The 26,096-nt window shown below is 47.9% G+C and overlaps 1 protein-coding gene across 2 annotated transcripts in view; it reads left to right on the top strand.

Moving 5' to 3' along the window:
• Ptprt (protein tyrosine phosphatase receptor type T) overlaps window positions 1-26,096 on the top strand; it is a 1,048,660-nt gene that overhangs the window by 988,630 nt on the left and 33,934 nt on the right. For both annotated transcript variants that reach the window (XM_027945221.3, XM_027945220.3), the window contains 3 exons: window positions 5,322-5,409; window positions 17,030-17,106; window positions 25,867-25,903. In XM_027945221.3, coding sequence (XP_027801022.1) covers window positions 5,322-5,409; window positions 17,030-17,106; window positions 25,867-25,903 — 202 coding nt within the window. The remainder of the gene's footprint in view (window positions 1-5,321; window positions 5,410-17,029; window positions 17,107-25,866; window positions 25,904-26,096) is intronic.

Below are 26,096 nucleotides of genomic sequence, written 5' to 3'. Positions count from 1 at the left end.
CGTGGGGTGGGGGACGCCTGGTCATTTTTTGGCTTGGACAGTGCCCACATGGCTGTCCTTGTTGAGCCGTGACCACAGAATGTTCTTGCTTTCCTCTCTCTCCATCATGATCTCAGAGCCGCCTTGTCTCATGCTGGTGTTCTGTGACACTGTGATCAGCACAGAGCACCAAGACCCGGCTCTGAGTGCAAGACCAGCTCCCCAGGGGCTGCTTTTCTCCTCCTCAGATATCACCCATGTGTGTGGGGGGGGTGCTGGGGACTGAACCCAGGGCCTACTGCATGGAGGCAGGCACTCTACCAACTGACCTCTATCCCCAGCCCTCAGATCTCACCTTTTTAAGGAATCCTGCCCGTGCCATCCTGTTCGAGTAGCCCTGGCCCTGTCTGCCCTGACACCCTGCTCCCTGCCTCCGCAGCACCCATGGCAAACAATGGTCTGTGTGTTTGCTCCTCCCAGGGTTGGAACAAATCCTAGATTATGTCTGTCACATCCACCTGCCATTGTCCCTAGACCTCACCCAGCCCTGGTGGCATCAGTCAGGTGGTCTCTGTGGGAGAAAGGAGCCAGCGGGAGCCGCAGGTTTGGGTGTGGCTGGGCAGGTCATTTCCTGCCTCTGGACCCCACTTTGCAGACCTATAAAGGAGCTCAGATTTTTCTCGAAAGACCCTTCCAAATCCAACTTTTAGGGATTCTGTGGATACTGGAACTCAGCTCTCCAGGGACAAGGACATCTCCAAATGCACCTTTTGGACTAAAAAAATAAAAAAGAGTGACCACCTTAGGAAAGCAACACTGAAGAGTAGGAAACATTTCCGCACTTGGATAGAAAAGTAAAAATAGCGCTCACTGAGGAGGAAGGGATGAGAGAAGGAGAGAGGAGATTGATAATGGATGAGTATAATGAGGTGGCAATTTTGGTTTCAAAAGAATGTGATTAGCTCCTAATGACTGCCACCATTCCCTGGTCAATCTACTGTAACTAGCCACTAATGTAAAAATAATGCCCCTGGCTCGCTCACTTTGAAGATGGAGATGAGTCTTCCTTTCCTACTTTCACCCCCTCAGATTCTTTTTCCTTGAAGAGATTATCCCCTATTAGGTTGACGCTCCCTAGGAAGGGAGATAGATGTGTGATCAAAGCCTGCCAATTAGGGGTCATTACCAAGGCCCCTTGGGCGGCTCCATCAGGCACTGCCTCTTTGCCTCTGTCAACATATCACAGTCCCCAGGCCCCCTGGGTCCCCTTCAGCCCCCAGGACGGGGAGATAGGGGCTCCTGGGCTGTGTCAGGGGGTGGCTGCATGCCTGCTGGGGTGTGTCCCAGAGGGCATGGCCTTGATGTTCAGTCCTGGGAGTGGCAGGAGGGACTTCATCCAATCTCTTCAGTATCACAGAACAGAGGGTCCATGCTTGTTCTGTGAGCCCTCATGGGGCACAGGAAGGCAAAGTAAAGAAATTGGGGCCATGCTCTACTCAAAAGAGAGGCAGGAGGATTTGGGAGGTGATGAGCCTTCTGCCACTCTGGGTGTCCAAGGGATAGATGCTGTGCATCAACTTATTGGATGCCTGAAAGGCACGTAGACAGGAATCCAGAGAGATGATTTCCAAGGTCACATGCACCTGTGAGATTCCAGGATCTCTATCTAATTATTTCATTCATTCATTCATTCCAAATGGATCCTTTGAGCACATATAAATTGCAAAGCCAGCATTGGGTCCTGGAGATTTGATCATGAATAAGATTCTTTCCCAGGAGAAGCCCATGACCAGGTTGGGAGACAGACATTTAGATGATTCAATGCAAAGATATCCACTTAATAATAGAAGAAACCAACTCGAGCTGTGGGGAAGCCGTGAGGAAGGGTGGACAGTTTTCACAAAGGAGAAGATGCTTGCACCAGGTTTTGAAGGATACATAGGAGTTTACCAGGCCAATTCAGATAGAGAAAGCATGCATCAAGACACAGAAGAGCTTGTCTTAACCCAGAAGAATGGAAACAAGAAAGGTAGCACTGTACACAAGCCCCGGTCTTCCCACAGGAATGGTTGGGATACCTTGTAATCGACCCATCAAAATAAGGGCAAAAAGTGGGACTGGAGGCACCCTTGGGGTGAAGGCATAAAAGACTTGTTATCAAAGAGTTTGAATTTTGTCCTGAAGACAATGACAAGGGAGTCACTGGGTTCTATTCACATTTTGGAAAGATCTCTCTGATTACAGTGGAGGGTGGCTTGGAGGAGACAAAAGCCAGCGAAACCAAAGAGGAGACTTGTGGTAAAGTTTTTTCTCCAGGGAAATTCGCTCTTTGCAAGAACTGTGGCTGCACGTTAGAATCACTTGGGGAGCTGTAAACAGGGATGTGACTCACCTGAGTCTTTCTTCCCTGTCCACCTAGGGTAAGGCCTTGACCTTGGGAGTCTGAAGGCCTCCCTGAGTAATTCTACTATGCAGCCATCAAGAGATCTTAAGGTCACTGTAATGCAAACCCTGGCATATACTGGGTACACAGAACAATGGTTTTTCCCCCAAGACATTAGTATGGAAAAACCAGAGCCTGCTGCCCTTGGCTTTACACCACTCTGGGGGAATGTGTTGGGATGAATAGTCAGCTTTTATCACAGAGGCAGGAAATGCATCAGCTTGAACATCAAGAAACCCGGTGCTGCCACTAAGGCTGGCACACAGCAGTAGACCTGGCAAGTCACCTGAGGGGAGCTGGAGCCACCTGGCTGGGGTGAGAGAAGGCCATGGGCTAGAATCTGAATTCCAGGAGTTAGGTGCAGAAGCAAGAAGCGTTTGTGGTCTAGAGGTATCCTGAGCCAACGGCAAGAGGGGTGCAAGGTAGCAGTCTTTTTAAATGAAGAGCAAGAGGAGAAGGAGGAGGAGAAAGGAGAGGAGAGTAATTAATAATAAGTGATAAGCGCTGCACCTGGAAGGCAAACCCTGTCCTCTCTCCAAAACACTTTGTCACACCCAGATGTAGATGTTCGAATCTTGGCAACAGAGACTTACCATCTGGCTCGCCACAGAAAAAGCTTGCAAACCCCTGCTCTAGAAAAAGACCTCCCCAGCTTGTCTTAACCCAGAAGCATGGAAACAAGAAGGGTAGCACTGTACACAAGCCCCGGTCTTCCCACAGGAGTGGCCCTGCCTGCTCCTAGCATGGCCCTCTGCATCATTATATTCCTGTCCAGTCTGGTTCATGTTCCTCCTTGCTTAGGATGAGCCTACCAAGAAGTAGATGGGCAAAGACCAGGCTGGTGTGTTCCCAAGTGACGGTCTGCTCCCAGCACTGCTAACAGAAACTGTACAGGCTGAAGCAGTTGCCAGTCCCATCTCAGAAGCAATGCAGGGGCCATGAGGAGGACATTCAGTCTGTTCCACCCAAGGCAGGGTGGACACAGTAGTCAGAGCATGGCCTGACCTTCATGCTGCTGTGGGTTTTCTAAAGCTGTTCCCACTCTCTCCTGCACCCAACCTCCCTCTCCATAAAACAACTGGCTGCATCCCTGCGCCGCCGCACCTCCCCTTTATTCCAGACCACTTGGCTCATAACTCTGCTAAGTCATCCCACGGGTTCGTCCGCTTGTCTGTCTTCTCTGTGGCTGCCACCCTCTTAAACTAACGGATGGCTCCTATCTCCTCTCTCCCGCTAAGCTCTGGACCTCTGTGTCCAGCTTTCTACTCAACACCTCAAACCTGGCAGCCATGATTAGTATGTTATTAATTTGAGCTTGTTAGAACGTACACAGCCCTCAGTGCCGGGACTGCCCAAAGCACTTTATGGACTCAAAGCTGGAGCTTCACTCCTGCCTCACAATCCCATTTCCCTCCCAGGCTTCTCCAGGTCAGTAAGTGACATCTTCTCCGCTCAGTTCTGTAAACTGGCATTCAAGGGATCAGCCTTCCTTCCCCTTTCCTGCACACTCCCTGGCTATAGTGGATGTGCTGGGGCCCCATCCATGTCCCCTCCAGATGCACCGTTCCCATGCACACCTCCCTGATGGCTTCCTTCTGTATACCCCTGATTTTTTTTCACTTAAGGGCTTCCTCAAATAAAACAATGTGCACCTTTTCGCCTATAGTGCATGGCAGAAGTTCTAGGGAGTTCCCAAGAGTTGTTCTCGGTCAGTAGTAGATGGGAACTGATGGATAGACATCTCATCTCTGGAGGGACAACTCTGGGACATGAGCTGTGCCCCCGGGATTAAGTCCAGTTGCACATGGAGGCAGCTTGTTTGTTGATGTGCCCTGAATTGGCTTCATCCCTTGATGGTCTCCCTTTCCCTGTTCTCCTACCAGGATCCTTGGAACTGCCTCCCCAACAGACTGCTTGTCTCTGAGCCTGCTTCGGAGGCAGGCCAAGTCAACAATATTCAATTGAACAATATCCTGAAAACAGTCACTCTTCTCACCTACGGCGACTGCCTTGTCCAAGGGTCCGAGGCATCAGCATTTCTCACCTAGACATGCGATATGTTCCTAACGAATCTTCCTAATTCTCTCCTGGCCTTCCTAGAGCCTGAGTCCACTCACGAGCCACAGTATACTTTGTGTAACAGGATGAGGGATTTACCTGCTCAGAGCCCCTTCATGTTTTCCCATCACACTTAGAACAACACTCCCTTTGTTACCCAGGAACTTGGAGGCCTGAATCAATCGGGACTCTCCCATTCCCTCTCGAAGGTCTGACCCCTCGTCCCCCTACCTCACTCTAGTCCTTGAATGTGGTTATTTGGTTGCTGCCTGACAGCCACCTTGCCACCTGCTCTTCCTCCTGCCTGGAAAGCACTTCCCACTTTCCTAGGGGTGACTGGAACTTTCCCATCATTAAAAAATGACCTTCTCACAGAGGCCCTCTCAGCCTGCGTGATCAGACATAATTCCCACTCCTCATCTCCTTTCCTTCATCCTGCTTTCTTCATAGCACTTTGACTATCTAAAATGTTGTGGGTTTGCTCAAGGGGACCTGTCTAATTCTCTGTACTCCTAGTACCTAGAGCAGGGCCCAGAACATATTCAGGGGACCAATCGGTATCTGTTGAGTACATGAATGAATAAATGATCAAATGAACAAACCATTTCCCTACTGGGCAATAGGCTCATGACACACTGAAGATATCAACCATGTGTAAGTCACTGAACAAGCAACGGAGTCTACTGAACAGCTGAGTCTGTGTTCTCCCCATCCAAGGCCACACAGCCCTTTGCCCTGAGTGTCCTGTCACAAGGGGCTTCTCCTTTCCCTGTTGCTGTTCATCTGCACCTGGAAGGTGCTTCGCTGCAGGCCTATCTAACCACCTGTCCTTGTGTTGTAGGCCTTACCTGAGGGGCAGACGGCTTCGTGGGACACAGCCAAGGAAGATGGAAACCGCAACAAGAATCGATATGGGAACATCATATCCTGTAGGTGCCCTTCTGGGATGGCTAGGCACCAGGCTTTGGGAACTCAGGGGAAAAAAAAAAATTGTTCTTTGCCTAGAATTTGCTATCAAATAATCCGTGATGTTTTCACCTCTGGGCCAAGAGACTAGTGCAAGGGATAATGAGGCCTGAACAAAGGCATTGACAATACTCGTGTGGGGAGAAGAGGAAGAGAGAGGCTGCCCCAGTACTGACGGTCCCACGTGGGCAACACGCAAGTATCACCACTACCCAGTATCGGTACGCACAGCCTTCAAAACACCCTAAATACAGGGGGAGCAAAGTTATCTCAGACCAAACACCGAGCAGGTATTCTGATGAGAACAGGAGTCCACAGCAGCCCATTCAGATTCAGTGTGGCCACCCTGGACCTTTGGACATCTTGCCAATTGTGTGGGGAATCCATTCTGGTCTCAGATCTCAGATCTTTGAGCCAAAGCGTGGGAACAAATAGGATCCTGAGTGACATATTATTTCTAGCACAGTTTAGAGTTTTGTTTTGTTTTGCTTTGACTGTCTAGACATTGCCTAAGAAAAACTTGAAGAAAGAAAGAATAAGACACAGGCAGATTGTAAAAGAAGAAAGAGGCAGAAGTTTTAGCTTAGCTGTTTCCTGTGCTGATTTTAGGAATGGGCTATGAATGGTGGAACTAATCAGAAAACATTTATAATTTGTCTCTTGGAAGATAGCAATGCAGACAGCAAGATTTCTTGCAAGTGATGTGTTGGGAAGAGATATTCAAACATCAGCAAACACGTATTAAGACTTAGGATGGGTAGGCCTCCTTTGAATGGTACTGCACTGGGCACTGGGAGATGCAGTCTCTGCTCTGTGGTCAGGTGGCTGCTTGCTCGGACTAGTCCCTAGCATCATTTTTTTTTTTTTTTTGTGCACAGAAACACTGTGCCCTAAACTATCTGTCTTATCTCCATTCTCTCTATCAGATTGTGAATTCAGACAGCGTCCACTAAATCATAGGGTGCAACCTTAAGCAAGGACCCTAGTCCTTAGTCTCTGTAAAATCTTTTTTACAATGTCTTCCTCCTAGGCATGTTGCACAGACATGAAAACAAAACAACAACAAAAAAAAACTATGACCAGAGCACCCTGAACAGCCACGTCCCCAGGCCTAAACTTTAGGGGGCCGAAGGTCAGAAGCCAAGCTATTGTCCCCACAGCTCAGCATCAACTAAGCACATGAGGCTGGCAGATGGGCATGTGGGACAGGACTGGGGGAGAGGAGTGAGGCCATCTGAGGAGGGTTCGCTCTTGGCTGTCGGTGCTGTGCACTCTCCTCTTTGCTTGAGTGCCCCCTGGTCTCACCCGAGCTCTGCCCTCACTGCATCTCCGCCAGGGATTTCTCCATAGCAGGGGAAGGATGCTGTGCCCAGGCTCCAGGTAGCCCGCCCACGCTGACCAATCAGTGTCCCCGAGAAGCAGTGAAATCCCCAGCTTCCTGGCCGATCCCCAGAAGTGCATGTGCCACTGACTTTTCCAGAGTTCCCACAGGGATTCGGCTGCAGTGGTCCACCCTGGTGACGGGGCTTGACAGCCCACCCGCTCCCTGCGGACCTCTCCTCCCTACGGGTGTTCCCTGTTCCTCCTAAGAACCTGCTTGCCTGGCCTCTCAGTCTGGCACCCACTTCAGGGGAAACCCAAGCGGAGGCAGAGAGAATTCAAGTACCGTAATGACACCACTTTGTTGGGTTTAAATAAACCTGAATCTCATTTCTCATTTGAAGGTCAGTGATGCAAAGGATCAGGGGCAGAGCCAGTCTGCACTAGGTATGGCGCCCCCCCTGTCAGCCAGCCAACTCAGAAAGCAGAGAGACACAAAGGGGAAACATAAAAGGAGGGGAGGGGTGCCGTAGGGGGGCGTTCTGGAATTGAAATGAGAAAGGTAAAAGAGAAGCAGCCCCTGGAGTGGCAAGTGTTCCTGCCCTTGTATGTGTCCCTCCCTGAGGCCAAGCCTGCCATGCCTTGATAAATAGAAATATTCTTGGCTCAAGAAAAAAAGAAAGAAAAACGGGTGTGATTAGCATCTTAAGGAACCCAGAGCACCACCGAGAGGCCAGAGTGGAGGACAAAGGCCCAGGCCGAGGAGAACAGGAAAGACTACAGGGGAAGGGAGGGCGGGCGGTGCCTGCAAATGAACAGAGAGAGAAACCTTGGTGAAACCGGCCCTTTCTTCCAAATGATTCTGTTTAGAATTTAGCCATTGAGACAGTGGGGCTTCCAGGGGGTGGGGATGAAACAAGTGAAAGGCAAGGAAATGAATCATAAGAACAAAGAGTCCTTTGCTCTCAGGTAGCTCCAGGGCCCAGACAGGGGCTCAGGTGTGCTGAAGCATCCGCTTCCTGGGCCAGCAGGAAGAGGGTGACACAAAGAGGAAGTGCTCACCAGGAGGCTGCAGACTTTACTAAATGAGGCTCCCCTCCAGGATCAGCCCCAGATCCCAGCAGGAAACAGAGGGTGCCCTCAGAGAGGAATTTGAAGGGAGATACTCAGCAGACCCTTTCTACAGACACAATGCAGGAGAGACCTAGCAAGGGAGAGTGCAGTACCTGGGGTAAACAGGGAGAGGTGACCAGGACCCAGAGAAAGAAAGACAGCCATTGTGGTGACCCCACCAATGGCAGCCACCAAGGGACAATACCCTGACCCTGCTGTCCTCCCTCTGCCTACTCCTCTGTCACTGCTTTCTATGGGCTGAGCCTAAGTCAGAGGATCTGGAGCACCTGGAAACTCCTTAGAAATGCTCATCCTCCACCCCAGGTCTACTGAATCAGGAGCCTGGGGCAGGGCCCAGCGTTTGTATTTTTGGAAGCCCTCCAGGTGAGCCCGATGTTTGCCGAAGTCTGAGGATCTCCAGTCCTACCTCTAGAGCTCAGCCAGGTAAAGAAGGGGCACAATATGACCAGCAGGTTTACCCAATCTGGGAAAAGCCACTGGGCCCAGGTGTCCTGGAGTCCTGGTTAGGCAGACAGAGCCAAGTCCTAATCCCAGTTCTGTCATCTATCTGTGCCTGACCTTCAGCAAGGTCCCTTCCTTTCTCAGACCCTCAGTGTCCCCTCTGCAAGGGGAGTTCAGGTCAGATCTCAGGTTAAAGAGGCCTAATGAAGATGAACGATATGGAATCTGAATCTGCTGTGGAGCCTGAGTCAGAGATTTATGAATTTACATAAGGTCTAGTCTAGTCTCTGAGTTCATGGGCAAGGAGAGAAGGTGCAGAGAGAAGACTGGCTGCCCAAGGTCATGCGTCAAGCCTGAAGGACAACTGTGACCAAAGCTCTCATCTGTGGCTTAATGCTCCTTGCCAAGGAATTCTCTGTATCAAGATGGGTTTAGGCTTGAGGGGGAGAAGGTGCTGCCAAGGGCCAACCTCCGGGAACAGGTACTCCCTTCCCGGAGCAGGTGCGTGATGTTGTGCACAGAGGAACTGGACTCCCAGGAGGAACCCAGATTCAGGACAAACCCAGAGGCCTTTACTCACAGCAGGTTTCTCTGTGGATCCCTGAGGAGACAGCATGGGATGACACAATGGGTACCTTATCCGTTGCTCTGGGGTCTTGGCCTCCATTCTTTGCCATCTCTGAGGGTGGCCCTGGTCTGTGCCCTGCAGACCTCTCCTGGCACAGAAATCACTGGATTCTGCCCTTTCCCCAACACTCCCCACTTCCATACATGCTGGTCCCGATTCCAACCGCCAACCCGTGTATCTCTCCGAGGACCTATTCTGGGAGCTGAGCCTCCTCTGGGTGCTTGCAGGACAGACAAGAAGTGCCAGGAAATTAAATGTCCCCCTCCAAAAGCTGCCCTCGGTCAATGCCTGATAGTTGCATAAGTACCCAGCTCCCTGTGCCCTGAGGAGGAACAGCTTGGAGGTGCATGTTCTGTACTTTCTCTCTGACCCCCTCAGCAGGATAGAGCCCCAGTTCTCCACAGTGGTCACTGCTGGGTGCCACACCCCGGGGGCTTCCTTTTCTCTTCACCTCACTTCCTTCTCTCTTTCCTGGTGTTCCCTGGGATCATGTCTCAGATCACCTAAAAGCACCCAAATCCTTGGCTCAGGTTCTGCTTCTGAAGGAATTCAATTAGGAAACCTTCCTGTCGTCTTGGGAAGGCCCCTCAGGGGGCCATTGCCTGGTCAACCTGCTAAGGAGGTGGGTCAGGGGGACGAGCGCCCCTCCGGCTCCTCTCCTGAGCTTTCCCACTTCTACGCCTCAGCCCCCTCCCTGTCCCCAAATGGGAGCACTTCCTCCCGGAGGCCCAACTTCAGGAGGGGATGGAGAGGAGGTGCACATTCGGAATGCTGGGCTGTCTCCCTGTCATGCCCAAGCCACCCTCTCTCTTGATAATGGTAATTCAATCAAGATTGAGTGTGCAGACCTTTCGCTTCAATGGGGTACCTGGGCCGTCTCCGCGGAATTACCCGTCTCCTCCCAGTCCACTCCTGCAGGAGGACGGCATTAACATTTCCAATACTTCTAGGAAATGGCTTTTCAGCTCCACAATTCATTGTAATGAGTCAAATCTCTTTTCCCTGAAAAATGGTCCCTTTTCTTTATCCTCTGCAGTGCCCAGAAGACAGGAAGAAAGAACGTCAAGTATCCAAATGATAGGCTCTCCCCAGCCCCACCTCTTTGGAGTGATTCTCTCTTGAAGCGCATGTGACCTGAGATGACTGATTTATTGGGTCACAGCTGATGATGGAGAAAGGGCGGGAGAACTCTAGTTTGTCCTGAGTTAGAACTGTGTAGTGGGCGCCGGGTGGGCCTGGGTCTGCCATGGGGTGGGGACCAGTGTTGGAGACTGAGATATGGGTGGAAGTGGGGGCTGGAGGAGCCTGGCACCAAAGGGTGGGCAGGCAGCTGGTCTCAGGGCTCAAGGAAAGACAAGGACCCCACCACTCTGTATGGAAGCTTGTAACTTCTCCTGAGTTATAAGGAGGCTTGGGTTTTTCATAAAATGAGGTAGTGATGTCTACCTCTCAGAGTTAGCCTGAGAATCAAATGGTATAGTGTCCATACCGCTTCCAGTATAGCGCCTGGTCCATCTTGCCTCTCTACAGGTGGATTTCTGTGCGTCTCTAAATGCATGGCTTGGTTCCAATAAGATCTTTTGGTCCTTCCCAAGAGAGATCAAAGTGAACACCCAGGGCACCTCTCCTTTAAATAGCTGAACATTGATTATTCTGTCTACTCAAACCCAAGTGTGCATCCTAATTATCACACAATACCAAGGCCCCGTGCCAATTTCTGATTCAGGAAGTCTGCAGGAAGGTCCAAGAATTTGCATTTCTAACAAGTTCCCAGGCGCATGTTCATGGTATTGGCGCAGCACAAAATTTAGGGCACCCCTGGTCTAGAATAATAAAAACCAACGTTCATATCTGTGCTGATTCTTACAACATATCAGGGCTTTCATATCTGACCTATTCTGATGTTTGCAGCAAGTCTACAAAGATATATTTGATTTTTTTTTCCTCTTAGGGTTGGGCAAGTCACTGTTCAGGACAGTGGTAATTTGTTAGATTAGGATGTGGCAGATCTCAGGTCTGCTTTCATAGCTCACTCCCTTGGCTTCCTCCTACTGAAGACAAGAGTTGGTTGGCAATCTTGACCCAGGACAGACTGAGTTCACAGCTTTGGTGAGGGGCCAGGTATGAGGTAAGAAAGAATCAGAATGCAGGATCCAACTACACTCTCAACCTGGGATAGGAATACTCCTTTGCATATGCAAAGGTCCTGTGGCCAGAGTGGATATCATGCATTTGAGCAAGTTAAAGAAGGCTGTAGTTATCAGGGTACTATGTGGGAAGGAGGTGGCCCCTCACTGTGAGATCATCAAGGTGTTTTGCAGCTATGTTGCACTGTAGCTGATACATACTAACTTTCAAAAAAGATCATTAAATTTTCAGAAATTTTTTTGAGCTGGTTGATGTGTGTTGGTAGCTTTAAATTGGTGATAGTAAGAGTATTTACACCACAGAAACCAGCAGATGATACAGATCAGAGTCCTTCCCTCCCGCCCCGCAGAGAACTATTTGTAAAATATTTACCAACATCCACTGGTCCTTGTCATAAAGCAAGGAGGAACAGATCAATTGCAAAAAGAGGGAAGACCTTCCCCTACCGCTATGTGCAGGGAATGTTTTTGGACTTTCAAGTCCTGGAAGTTCCATCTCCCGTCTACCTGCTCCCTCCTCCCACCATCCAGCCCTTGCCCATCTCCCACCTCATCTGAGAACCTGGGCACCTGGCTCCGGTGCCTTCCTCTCAGAGCACCATTGAGGAGTCTGCTTCCCCTCCACGTGACTCTTCCCAACTCTCTCCTTGTCTTGAATATCAAACGAGGAGTGCCAAATTAGCTGTTTTTCAGGCTTGCAAAATGTAGATAGAGCATAATGAACGTTCCGGGCTGCTTGTAAATTACCTTGTATAAACTCCTCCGTGTCGCCTGCGCCCCATCTTTCTCCGTGTGCGTGTGGGTAAACACAATTTTTTATCTTTCTAATTACATAAAGTTAGAAGAAGAAAGGGACACAGAATAATATTAGCATTTCCCAGAAGAAATAAATAAACCATGAGGACACCGCCACTCCTTACAGTGCCTTCCTGGTGGCCCTGTAGTTGAATCCTGTCCTCCGATGAGCAATGAGCGCACACAGCAGATCTTTGCCTCTGCAGGGAGGGGAGTCTGTACTTGGTACAGAAGGGCAGAGGGAGAGCATCCGGTTTCTCAGTGTTTCTGCCACCAGGTCATTGCCTGCCTCACATCCATCTCTGAACCACCATTTATTAAGCACCTGCTGTATATCAGGTATTGTCCCAATACTTTCTTTTGCAGTAGTTTTAGGATTGCAGAAATACTGAGCAGCAAGCGCTGATTTCCCACACATAATCTCCCTTTTATTAACATCTTGCATTGGTACTTTTATTTATTACAATGGATGAGCCAATATGGATCCACTATCATTAGCCAAGGTCCACAGCCTATATTAGGGTTCACTTTTTATGTTGTATAGTTCTATAGGATTTGACAAATGCATAAGGCCATAGGTCCACCTTTACAGTAATATGTAAAAGAGCTTCACTGCCCTAAAGGTCCCCTGTACTTCATCTATTCTACCCAACCTCCTTGTCCAAGTCGCTGACAACACTGATTATTTTTTTCACTGGTTTGGCCTTTTTCAGAATGTCACACAGTAGGAATCACCGGATACCTAGCTGTCTCCAGATTGACTTCCTTCCCTTAACCACATGCACTGAAGTCTCCTTTGCATCTTTCATGGCATGAGAACTCATTTCTATTCATCACTGAATAATATTCCACTGTATAGATCTACCATAATCTGGCTATCCATTCATCTATGGAAGGACATCTGCATTGCTCCCAAGTGTTTGCAATTATGAAGAAAGCTGCCACAACACCCATGTGCAGGTTTTGATGTGCACTTAAGTTTTCAATCCATTTGAGTAAATGCCAAAAAAAGTACGATTGCTGGATAGCCTGGTGAAACTATGTTTAGCATTGTATGAAACTGCCACACTGGCTTCCAAAATGGCTGTGCTCTTTTGAATTCCCACTAGCAATGAGTGAGAATTCCCACTGCTCCAATTGATCACCATGTTTGGGAATTTCGACCTTTTTAGTGCATGTGTTATAGCAACAGCTCACTTATCATGTTAATTTGCAATCCCCTAAGGACACCGAATGTTGAACATCTTTTCATACGCTTGTCACTTGTGTGTCTCCCTTGATGAGATGTCTGTCCAGATCTTTTTACTAGGGTTATCTGTTTTCTTATTGTTGAATATTAAGTGTTCTTTGTATGTGGTGGATACATGTCCTTTAACAGCTATGGGTTTGGCAATATTTTCTCCCACTCTGTTGCCTGTCTTCTCTTTCTCCTAAGGTCCTGACACTTTTCATGCCTTCATCTTCTCATTGAATCCTTCCAGCATTCTGAGAGCTGCATAGTGTTGGCTCCATTCTACTAAGGAAGTCAAGGCTAAGGGGGAACCGACAACCTGCCACATGGTGGAGCTAAGATCTGAGCCACAGCTTCCTACTCATGTTGCACATTAAAAGTGGGTCCTGTTATCAGAGGCCAGCCCAAGTGGGAATGAATTTTGGTTATTTCATACTAAAATACCCTCCCATGATCCTGGAAAGAGACTCTGTACTTGGATGTCCTACAGAGCTCAGCCCTGTTGTTTCAATATTAGTGCATTAAAGTCGTGCCGAGAGACCTCTGTGTTCTAACCCCAGCTGCCTCCTCGGCTCACCCTGCCCCCCACACTCACTGTACCCAGGACAGGGCCTCAGCAGCTCGCCCAGGATCTCTGCCTTCAGTCTTGCCGTTCTCTCTAATGGAAACACTCTTTCCCATTGTCCACTAGTCAGCCCTCATTCACTCTCTTAATCCGTCATTCATGTCACTACACAAAACTCTGTGTTCCCCACTTTCTAGACCTTGAAGTTCCACTTCTGTGTCTAGGCCTCCCCCACTAAGTTGACAAACTCCTTAATCATGAGGCTCGCGTTTGAGAACACTTTCTTAGTCCCTTCAACTAGCATAGTATATAGTAGGTACTCAATAAATGTGCCCTTGATAAATGAATAAGAGGGAATATTGGCAAGTACCATCAACTGGTGGTTGGAGGCACTTTCATTTTTAAGGCTATTTAGCTAGAAGAAATAAGCTTGTTTTTTTCTGCTTTCTTTTTAATGATTTTTGCTTTCTGTTTTTCTTTAAACTTTATATGTATGTATGTGTGTGTGTGTGTGTGTGTATATATATATATATTTTAATTGCTTTCAATTTTTAAAATCAGAATCTCTGTTTCTAGTGCTATGGACCTCAGGGGCAGGTGTATCTTAATAAATAAAAGAGATTTTGAATAATTAAGTTATTAATGAGAGTTGAGTCAAAGCATAATATGCATTTTCATTTTTTAAAGGTTGATAGTTTCTGTAACAAGACTTGACATCTGAGGTTCAGAGTCAGGCACCAGGCCTTGTTTGAACCCCAGCCTGCTGGATTGGCCGTACCCTCCCCTAAAAGTCTCTCTCCTGGAGCTAGAATAATGAAGGAGCTGGGGACCAACTGCATAGACTCTAGCAGTACCTTCAAGAATCCTGAGGTGCCAGGGCAGCACCTGGAAGGTAGAATGAGGGTCAGACAGGCCTGGGAGGGAGCCTGTGGTAGTTGGGAGGTCAGCTTAGCCTCTCTGAGCTTTAGTTTCTATATCTCTGCAAAAGGAAGACTCATAATACTGCACCATTCCACTATTGCAATGAGTTATAGGCATGGCGTAAGGAATAAAATCATTGAGGTAATGTTATAGTCTCTGGTGCCCACCGTCACCTGGATGAAGTTCAAACTCCTCCCTCCCACACCCATTCCCCCATCGGTCCACTTAGAAGCTACTCCTTCTAGTTGCTTCCACTGAAACCTTCCCCATAGTGAGTAAGAAACGTGGCATTGGGTAGAACCACCTAGCATATAGCGCCATGCGGCGAATCCTCGATGACTAATTCTGAATAAATGGATTAATCCATGTGGGATGGTGTCGCATACCCGTCCTGGGCCCAGTTGTCCATAATTGGGCCCATTCCTCACCTTCCCCCACTCGACTCTGCATTGCAGGGAACTGACCTCTGCAGGCTCCATTCCCCAGGCTCTCTTGTCAGCTGCGTTAGGCCAATGACTTGCCCTAAGTGGGATATTGGAGAGGAGAAAGAGAGGCAGGAACTCCCCACTGTCCCAATCACAGTCCCCTTCTTTAGCAACAAGAGAAGCTCCTCCTTGTCTCCAGCTCCCACCAGGGAGGCCCCTGGTGGTCCTGTCCCAGCAGTCAGCCCAGCTCCTGAGCTCTGGGAGTCCCACCCCCTCCTTCTGTCCCTCCACCCCTGGGGGAACACTGTGTCTCCTGGTTGCTTATCTCCAAGTGCGTGCACGCTCTCTCTCTCCCCTACCTGGCTTCTCAAACACTTTTCTATCACCCAGGGAACCACTTCTATGCAGTTAATTCTCTCTGCTCTGCACCCCAGAGATGGTTTCCCATACCCTGCTTAGCCTGGGAAGCAGAAGTTAAACCCAGAGTCAAGAGGACCCCATTCTTCCATGTGCCATTGGCCACAGAGCCAATCTACAAATGTTCCTCATTTGTAACAAGGGCTAACAGAACCCATCCTGCCACTTTACAGGGACATTGTGAGGATTAAATGAGGCCATCTGTTGACACCCTCCCAGGTATTTGTCCAGTGCCTGCCATCTTCCAGGCCCTTTCGGAGTACAGGGCATGGAGCAAGGAACAAGACAGAGTATGTCTGTGTCCTCAAGGAGGTTTCAGTTCATTGCAATAAATGTATTTATAAATTGCAGTGTGTAGGAGTCGGACAGGACATGCAGACTTGACTTCCCTCACCCCGGGGAACCCTCAAGGATGCTCCGAACTCTCTAGCCCACTTGCATTGAACCCCACTCCTGCCCTGGAGTAAGGAGGACTGGCCTACGGCCAGTGGGTGCACTGTGATACATGCCCAAGGACCTGGGTAGCAAACTAAGTTCCTCCTTCCCAGACCCAACCAGGCTGTTCCACTTGCCTGTGTCTATTAGAATGTCAGAGCTCACCTTCATTACTTGTAATGGATTTATCTTGATTCTTCTCATGTACTACTTTTTAATTTTTTGGTGTTATTTGAAGTAAGCATGCAGATCTTGTTTATGCCTAGATTGTGTTTGAGAAAGTATCCTCAGTAACACGATTTTAGTTACTGACGACCTCTTTTGTAATGATTCAGTCAGCCTCACTCTAATGAGAGTATTGATACCAATAAGAGGCCAACAATCTATTTGCAACAGTACTCCAAGAGACAAAGGAAAAGCAATTTGTGCACATGTGGAAAATAGGTGAACTTGCCATTTTTAAGCAAGCCTGGAAATGTAGCACATTAATTCACATGCAACTCCCACGTCTTGAGCGTATCTGTATGGTCTCTCTTGCATAGTCCTAGGAAGCAAGTTTTTCCATCTCCATGTTAATGATGATATTAAGACTTAAGCAGGTGACTCATACAGTTGGGTAACAACGAAACCAGAATCTAAAGGGAATCTAAAGAGAAGGTGGAATCCAAAGGGAGGAAGTGCTTCTAGTTTTCTTTTAAAGCTAGAAACCACCAGGTGTGGTGGCACACACCTGTGATCCCAGTGGCTCAGGAGGCTGAGGCAGGAGGATCACAAGTTCAAACCCAGCCTCAGCAAAAAGTGAGGCACTAAGCAACTCAGTAAGTCCCTGTCTCTAAACAAAATACAAAATAGGGCTGGGGGTGTGGCTCGATGGTCAAGTGCTCCTGAGTTCAATCCCTGGTACCAAAAAAAAAAAAAAAAAATACCAAAAACTTATCTCTGAGAGCCTCAACTTCATCATCTGTAAATGGGATATTAACTGAGCAGTGCTGAGGTTAAGTGAGAGAGTGTCCCCATAGCTGGTGTGTAGTAACTAATAAGTGGTAGCTCTAAAGGAGAGAATCACTGGCTTCTCGCCTTAAGGCCCCTTACCCACCACCCCTTGCTTTCTGTTCTCTCTGCAGATGACCATTCCAGAGTGAGATTGCTGGTGCTGGATGGAGACCCGCACTCTGACTATATCAATGCCAATTATATTGACGTGAGTGTCTTGGTGGGGCTGGGTAGCTGGGGCCTGAGGTTGGCTGTAGAGACTCAAGGTCTGTGGCTATCCTCGACCATTTCCACAGAAGGTGGCCTTCCAGAACGTGCCAAGCAGTCTGCTTCTCCGTCATTTGCATGACCCAAGTGGATTATCCACCTAAAGCTTCATCCTCTTCCAGGCGGCCAGGACTCCTGCTAGTCTTATTCATTCAATCTGTGTATTAATTTATATGTGTCTGTTCATCTGTCTATCCATTCATTCATTTGAAGGTGAAGGTGCAGGCATGAACGCAACAAAAAGATTTAAGGTGACCACCGTATGCTAGATGCTACAGAAATCATAAAACTACAAATGCCATGGTCTCCACCCTCGAAAACCTCAGGAGGGAGATAAGCCATGCACATCAATCATGCCAGGGCAGCCTAGAAAGTGACAAGTGTCACATTCCAGATAAAATGCTGCAGGGATTCAGAGGTAGGGGAAAAAATATCACTTTTTTTTTCCCATCAGGAATGCAAAATGTGATGTGAACCAAAGCTTCCAGCACAAGTAGAATTTAAAATCAAAGAGAGAGAAGATGGCCTCTGGTTAGAGGAGGGCAGTAGCTGAGATGGGGCAGCTGTGAACAGGCAGCCACTGTGTTCCAGGGGAGCGGAGCGAAGTAAGGTTGGACTGGATTATCGACGGCTTAGATGGCCAGACCAAGGTCAGGCTTTATCCTGAGATTTTGCTCAAGGAGATGGCCGATTCCGAATTGAGCTTTGGGGTGATTTATCTGCTGCCAATGATAAGATAGATCAAATGATTTTGGAATTAAGACAACTGATTAGGAAATAGGCTGCTTCAGTATTTCAGAGACTACTGAGGAAGGGACTCAACTCAAAAAGAAGCCAAGAAGTCTCTACCACCAGGGCCTTTCTGGAAAGTTCACAAGGAGGTGGCCCCTTCTGAGTGCCCAAGGCACTCCCAGCCCTTACCCACCATGCCACCATCCTTGCTCCTGTGCACCTGTTATTCATTTCACAAGCACAGAGCAGACCTTCTACTGCGCACTAGAAACACCAACCTTCTGGACCAGGTGTTGACCCAAAAGCAACTCAGTCTGGTAAGGGGGGTCCGATAAGAAAAAGAAGCCTTCACAGAGCAGGGAATATAGGAGCAAAGCCTCAAGGTAGAGGGAGGGTGCCTTAGAGGATGACAAAAGAACCGGCCAGGCAAATAGGGCCTTGAGTAAACTAAGGATCACTGATCCCCCCTCATGTGCCAACACCACCTTAAGTAGTACCTTAACTGGGCAGGTGGTCATTATTACCCTTTCCAGGTGAGGATGCTGGCTCTAAGGTTAAGTAACATATCCATGATCACTCTGTGAGCTGTGACGGAGGGAGTAAGGGTTTAATTAGGAACGGCTCTCCACCATACCCTGCTGCCTTAGTAGCATCAGTAAGCAGAGATGACAGCAATGGTCGCAGTTTAAGTGAGTCAGTTTACCAACACTTCCTAACAACCCTTCAGGGAGTCTTGTCGCCTCCAATTCCCCATGGGGGGGTGAGGTTTAGAGATATTGCAAAGCCTGTCCAAGGCTGTGCACTGGCTCATGGCTGAACCAGGATAGGAATCACATCCAAATGACTTCCCAACCAATGCCCTTTCTTCTGCCCCTTCATCTACCTCCTGCCACTTCCCAGAAGTCAACATTTAGTGGGGACCTGATCCATACATGTTGAACTGGTTTCTTCTTTTTCTCCTTGACCTTGCCTGTGGCTGGGTAGATGTGAGGGTGGGCAGATGTAAGGGTCCTGAGGGTCACAGCCCATGCAGGGTCCTGCATACCTCCAGTTACTGTATCTATCTGGCATATGTCATCTGAATGGAAAATTCCAGGAAAAGTCACTTTCATCGATGATGCTCAATCCACAGCTGCGTGAGCCATCCAATTACAGTGAGAACCGAGGAATGCTGTGTTGTAGTGTATCAAATGAAACTGCTTTAATGCAAGTGAATCTCTACAACTAATAACCAATAATGCCACCTGTTTCTACCATGTTCTGTCATTACAAAACATTTTTGTGGGCCTTTTAAGATAGAAGACCTGGAGTTGAGATAAAGAGTATTCCCCAAGGTCACACAGCTAGACTTTAGTTCTCCACCCTGCTAGAACACACCACAACCCCTGTGTGTGTGTTGTGTGTGTGTGTGTGCGTGTAAGAAGTAGGTTGTGCAGACAGAACAAATAGCCTATGCCACATGCTGTCCTAACATGCAATGTTGAACCCTGGGCTGGATCTCAGTGGTTAGAGTCAAGGGCTAACAAGACTAATGTCATAAACTAAGTCCTTGTTGGGTCAGCTGAATCCAAGCCTTGGGTTAGTGATTACTAACTTTGTGATCATGGGTACGTTACTTACTCATTCTGGTATCTGTAAAATGGAATAATAACACTGACCCATGAATACACAATAAATGATCCAAAGTATCTGTCTGAGTTCCAAAAGGAAACAGGCTTACTCAAAGGGGTAACTCTCCTTGAGAGCGTAATACAGATGTGATTAGGATTGAGAGAGACCAGCAGGTGTGGTGTAGGGTCTCATGGCTAGCAATGGTGGAGAGCTCTTAGTGGTTAGTAGCCCTCAGTAGCGAGGCAAGGCCAACCCATCATGACTTGGCAGAGAGGGACCTAGGACACCTGCGATCCCCGGTACAGTCTGCGCAGTTTGCCTCCACAGCACAGAACAGAGAGAGAAGGAAAGAGAGAGAGAGAGAGAGACCAGAGAAAACACCAACCACAACTGTCTCCTTGCACAGTGTCACCACTATGGGGTTGACAGTGGAGGAGGAATCACCGCAGCTATGAACCTGCTGTATACTCCAGCAAAGTTAAATTCTTAGGGTCTCCCTGGGATTCCTGGCAAGATACACATAGCTACCTAGTCTTTACTCCTTTCCCCTGGGCTCCACCCTAACCAGAATCCTTCCTGGCTCCCCTGAGAGCTAACTGCTCAGCATAGAATCATTCCTCCCCAATTGGACCTTGACAATCCATTAAAATGACTCCCTTCGTATAATGAGCAGAACGTTCTCAGCCCTGTCTGGGCCTCTGGTCTGCTACTGCCTGAACCGTGCTGTTGGTGGATTTGTTTGCACACCCAAAAAATGTATTGGCCACTTGAATCTGTTATAAATTACCAGCCTGGAAATAAATATCATATCTGGGTCCCCAGTAAGTAACAGATGCATGAGTGCAGAGTGAGATGAATGCATTTTGGATGCAAACCTCTTTCCCATTGCTCACAGACAGATGGAGGCAGGCCCAGAGCTGGTTTGCAGTCGATTTGCGTGCTGTGTAGGTGGGACTCAAATGAACTCAAAGTTCTTTTAAGGTTAGGAAGTTTTCAGTACTAGCTCTTGGCAAATCCCCAGAGGAGCCCCAATTGAGCAGCACATCTCCTTTTATCTCCTTGGCTGAGGAGTCTCGTGGTTTGAATGTTTTCTCTTTGGGGACCGCGTGGGTTTCGGAGGCCAGGGAGGGTCTCTTTACTCAGAGGCAGTGTGGGGACAGGCACACAGCAGGCATGCATTCAATATGTTTCTATCAAGACTGATGGTCCAGGCAGACTTCTCTGGGTTGGGGACACAGCCATGAGCAAGCCAGATACCGCTCTGCCATGGTGGAGCTCCTGCCCACCTGGGAGAGATGGGCAGACAGCAAGCATGGAAGTGAATATAGAAGCATCTGCCATTGGGTGATTGCCGCAGTCCGGCTGCAGCAGAATAATCAGGGGGGGTGACGAACAACTTGTGTGCATTGATACAGCAGGAGTAGGAGCCGTTTATTGCAGGACAGGAGCAGTATTTATACATTCCACACAGCCTATCTAATTAACATAAACTAGATACATCAGTCAACCAATCAGGAATCTCCACACTTAATGGCTTGCTTTTGTTACTTCTCAAACCACTCCCTCTGGCATTTTGCCAGGCACCATCCAGACTTGTTTACGAACTCTAACATTCCCCTGACTAAATGCCAGGTGTTATTTTGACTTGTTTACAGACTCTAACATTTCCCCCTTTTGTTTGATTTAAATAACGACCATAGTGGTTTTTACAGAAACACCATAAATAACCTGCTACAAACAGAAAGGGAGGATACAAAATGCCACAATACCAAGCCACTTGATGGCTCCATGCAAGAAGCCCTTGGAAAAATTATACCAGCAATGACACTGTTAGCAAAGATACTGAGTTACAATTTGTTATAGATTACAGTTTGTTGTCTCAGTCCAGGTAAAGCAGTGTCTCAATAGATTAACTCACAGTCCAGGTAAATCACAGTCCAGGTAAGTTCTGCAGGCAGCTAGCTTAAATCACAGTCCAGGTAAATTCTGCAGGCAACTAGCTTGATCCGAAGTCTCGTCCCTTTCTCAGCTGAAGTCTCGTCTGGTTCTCAGCAACACTGAAAATTCTTCCACCTTGGTCTTTACCGGCACTGGGACGAAGGCAGGAACTCCGGATGGCTAAAGAAAATCCTGTAGCATTCTACTAAGAAAACAACCTTCTGAACAATTTAGTACATTATCTCAAGGTTTTTTTTGCATTTGAAATAAGCATTAATAGTGCTCATTACTCATCAGCTTTCAGGTGTGGGAGAACCATTGTAGCTTAGTTATTGGCATTGAAAATGACCAAACATCAGGGACGCCAGTAGCATCTTTTGTCGGCTGTAGCGTCCTGGGCAGCCCCAGATGGTCCTGGGGAGTGTCCCGGACTCAAACTGCTACTGGGCACAGGGAGCAAGAGCCTGCTAGACTGTGCCTCCAGGTCAGGTCTAGATTTGGGCTCGCAGCAGTGGAAGAGCCAGCTCCCCGGCCAGGAGGCGGGGAAGGGCCAGTCGCCGCCGCCTCTTGGAAAATCCTTGCTGCACTGTGACTGGCTTGCACACTCGGCAGCTGCCTCTCCGCTTCACGCACCCTCCAGTAACGAAAAGTATTCAGTAATAGCCTTTTGCTGCAACTTTTTTCCTGATAATCCTTCCTCCTCTGATAATCTTTCTTCTTCTGAACTTTCTGTTTCTTTCTGACTAGAGTTCCTGGGCTTCTATCAACACACGCCCTAACTATTCTTGGTTCCACTGGGGTGCCTTCTTCCCTTAGTAATTTACTTCTCACCCCTTCCATATTTTCATCATAAAGACAATACAATACACTGAGACAAAACAAGACACAAACATACTGTATCAATCTTCTCCATTTTCTCGAAATGGTCATTTTTCCTCTCGCCCTATCTGCCTAGGGATGAGCAGATTTGCTCCCGTCCTATCTATGGACGGGCAGCTTTTTTTCGTCACTTACCCCCGAGTGTCCCGGGGCTCCCCGTAACGGGCCACCATCCAGACTTGTTTACGAACTCTAACATTCCCCTGACTAAATGCCAGGTGTTATTTTGACTTGTTTACAGACTCTAACAGGTGATGAGTACCCCCAGTGAAAGTCAGCCAGGGAAGGGAAGAGGTAGCCCGCGTGTTGAGAGAAGGGCTTTCTGGAGCATTGGCTGACAGGTGAGCAGAAGTTTGAAGGGACTGAGAGAGAAACCACTCCATTACCTGGGGACAGACGTGGCAGCCATGGGAAAGGGCCAAAGCCAAGGCCTCTGGACAGGAACATGGCTGCTACTCCTGAAGACGAGTTATAAGCCAGTGAGCAAGGGGGACGGGTAGGAAGACTGAGCAGATTGCTGAAGGGACATAATGAGAATGATAGGGATATTTAGAGGCCCAAACTAGGCATAATTAAGAAACCAATTAAACCACCACCTCCTCAGAGAACGCTCCTCTGGCCTCCATGCCTGAGTCAGCTCCCAGGGGGGCTCCACAGGCCCCCATGTCTTCCCCTTGGTAGCTCTTATACCAGTTTGTTGATGTCTGCAAGCTGCTCCCAAGCAGAACCCACGTCCATCTGATCCACTTTTGCATTTCCAGTGTCTTATACAGTATCTGCTCCATTAACACCTGTTTGATTAGTGAACCACCGAGCAAAGAAATAAAGCACAAAATAGTGAACCTGAGCCATCTCTATTGAAAGGTGAATTCATTTCTGGCTCAGAATTTCATCTTATTGACTTTCAAGCACATTAGAATCTGTCAAATCACAGTTTGCTGCAGGGTCTTTGGTCTTCCAGCCCATGCATTAAGGGGGTGCCCCAACTTCACCTCAAAAACATATTTGTACATGTATTCCACCAACCAGCCTGTGCTTAGAACTGCACTCAGCTCTTGGTGGCATGTCCCATGGCCCAGGTGGAGGAAAGTACAAAAATATTCATTTCAGCATGTGCCTCCGTATTTTGGGGGCATATCCAAAGCCCTGCTGGATCTCTCAGGTCTGCATCACCCAGGAGATCATGTCTGAAAAGCAGGGCAGTGAGGATAGAGCATGGGGTACGTGGATTGTGCGAGTGGATGGAGAAGGACCCCTGGGCGTGAGGCTAGAGATGACAATGGAGACTATAATCAGGTCACGATGAGGCATTTGGGCATGACCACTCAAAGAATGGGACACCATTGCAGACTTATAAATAGGAAAATAACACTCTAATGTAAAATAAGGAGTTCACTGGGGCAGAAAACAGAAGGGTTTGGAGGCCAGGCTAGAGGCAGGGAGGCCAGCAGGAGGTTGATGTTGTGGCCCAACCCTGGGAGGGTGAGAACTGGGGGCGGGGATGGCAGAAGAGGGTAGACTTGAGAAACCATGTCATCTCAGGTTCTAGGGGACTATTTTCTGTTCCCATACCTACTCCAGAAAACCTCCAAGTCTGATTCTCCTGGTCAGCCTGCCCACCCTGTCCATCTTGACTTGGAGGAGCAGATAGGCCTTACCTCTTGTGTGTCAGAGAATTTATTGCACGAGTCAAAGAGAGGACCCATCCTCCTAGCAGCCCCTAAGAGTCTGGTAGGCACTTACAGTCCTAGTAGTCTCTTAACAAATACTTGCCAAATAAATAATAATATAAAAATAATAAGAGCAAAGACATTTATGTTAAATCTTAGAATAGTGCCTGGCGTACAATAACTGTCATATGTTAACTCATCTAATCTGAACAATACTATGAATTAAATACTCTTGTTCCCATTTTACAGAAAAATAATAATAACTGAGACACAAAGAGGCTAAACGGCTTGCCCTAACTCTATAGCTTAGAAGGGACAGAGCCAGGATTCAAACTCAGGAAGGCAGGTTGGCTCATGGCATGCATAACCACCATGCTGCACTGTCTTTCTAATTGGTTTGTCAGAACTTGCTTATTGGGCAATTTCTCTGAGTCTCAGTGCGCTAGCCTCTAAGGGAAATTTTTAAGCTGAGGAGGCAGAGTTTGTCAACTCAGTGTCCTCGCTTTGTAAATGGGACCACTCAAGCAGAGTTTAGACGGGGCTGTTTGATGGCTAAGTGGTTGATCCAACAGTTCTGGTCATGAATTGGCCTTGGGTTGGTATCATCAGTCTGCTGTAGAGAATGGCCAGCAATTGGAAGGTATCTACTCGATAACTATTAGCCAAGTGAAAAACTAAGGTAGATAAAATAGTCTTTGCATCAGCAAGTAGACCCAGAATTTTAGGGATGCCACATCTACTGCACCAAAAGCCATGCAGATGGCAATTGCAGCTTATTCCTTGAAGTAGGCTTTGAGGCAGCTCATCCACTTGGAGAGGACAGGACCACTTTGATAGGACAGAACTGTTCAACATTCAGGAGAAAAAAAAAAGTTTCTTGAAACTTTAGGATTTATTTTCTCCAGGCATAGTTAACCATAAAGTCTGAGTGGTTAAGTAATTTCTGGATGGTCACAACCTCTCTGTTGGCTCCATAGTTGGCATCTGTGTTTTAAAATTGAATGTATCCATCCATTCATTCATTCTATGAATATTAATAGCATTCAGTGTTCTATACTAAATGCAAACCTGTCAGTCTCTAACACTTGTACTCAATACGATCTGCTACTTCTCTGTAACAAGGAAGGGGACCCTCCATCTGTGCCACACCCAAGCAAAAGAGAGGGTTATATTCAATCTCTTCTCTGATGACTGGAGTTATGGGCACCAGGGTAACCCCACACCAGAGTCCAGCAGGGCTTATGGGAGCCCTCTGAAATATACAGGATATCCAGAAAGTGGTCTTCGCATTTGCAAATAGCTGATCTGCATATGGACACCTCCACACGGGTCCTCTCTGCATGCAGAACTTTAATTACAATCCCAAGTCTGTTGGCAGAGAGAAGCAATGTGGCATTCTTCCCAGTTTTCTTTTTTTAATTGTTACTAATGCAAGGAGTCAACAATAGAATTGTTTCTTCTGTTTTCTCCTCTGAGTGTCTCACAGGGCCTTGTATAGTGTTCTGCATATAATCAAGCTCAGGAAAGACTTTTTGGTGGTCAGTGTTCCCCCATACACCTGAAAACTCCTTCTCCCCTCTTTTTGGGTGCATGGGCATAAGTGATGCATGCATGGATTTTGCTCCCCATGCCCTGGCTCCAAGGCACGCCTGGATGGGCACCTCAAGAGTAGTTATGATACTAGTAGCATTTGGTGACTTACTGAGTGTTTTAAATGCATTGTCTCATTCCACCTTTATCACTTCTCTGGGAAATGGCTAATGCTCTTCCCATTTTGCCTATGAGGAAATCAAGCCAGAAGAAGATGTTTATTAATATTGTTGCTGCTTGCAAACTTTGACTGGAGACTGTGCTTTTCTTCTGCTATCCAGGGGTACCACCGACCCCGGCACTACATTGCAACTCAAGGTAAGTGCCATACCTCTGCCTCGTGCTCCCAAGAGATCTCAAGGGCTCCAAGGAAGAGGGTTGTCTGGGGAATCAATGCAAGCTTGTTGTCCCAACACTCCTTTTCGACTAAGAGACCTGACCCTGCCCCGGAGAAGAGGAATGAGCTTCCTCTGGCAAGGAAGCTAGAGTAGGGCTGAAGAGGCTCTAGAGG

The sequence above is a fragment of the Marmota flaviventris genome, chromosome 2 (genome assembly GCF_047511675.1).
Source record: "Marmota flaviventris isolate mMarFla1 chromosome 2, mMarFla1.hap1, whole genome shotgun sequence".
Classification (NCBI taxonomy): Eukaryota; Metazoa; Chordata; class Mammalia; order Rodentia; family Sciuridae; genus Marmota; species Marmota flaviventris.
This window is presented reverse-complemented; position numbering and strand designations above follow the sequence as displayed.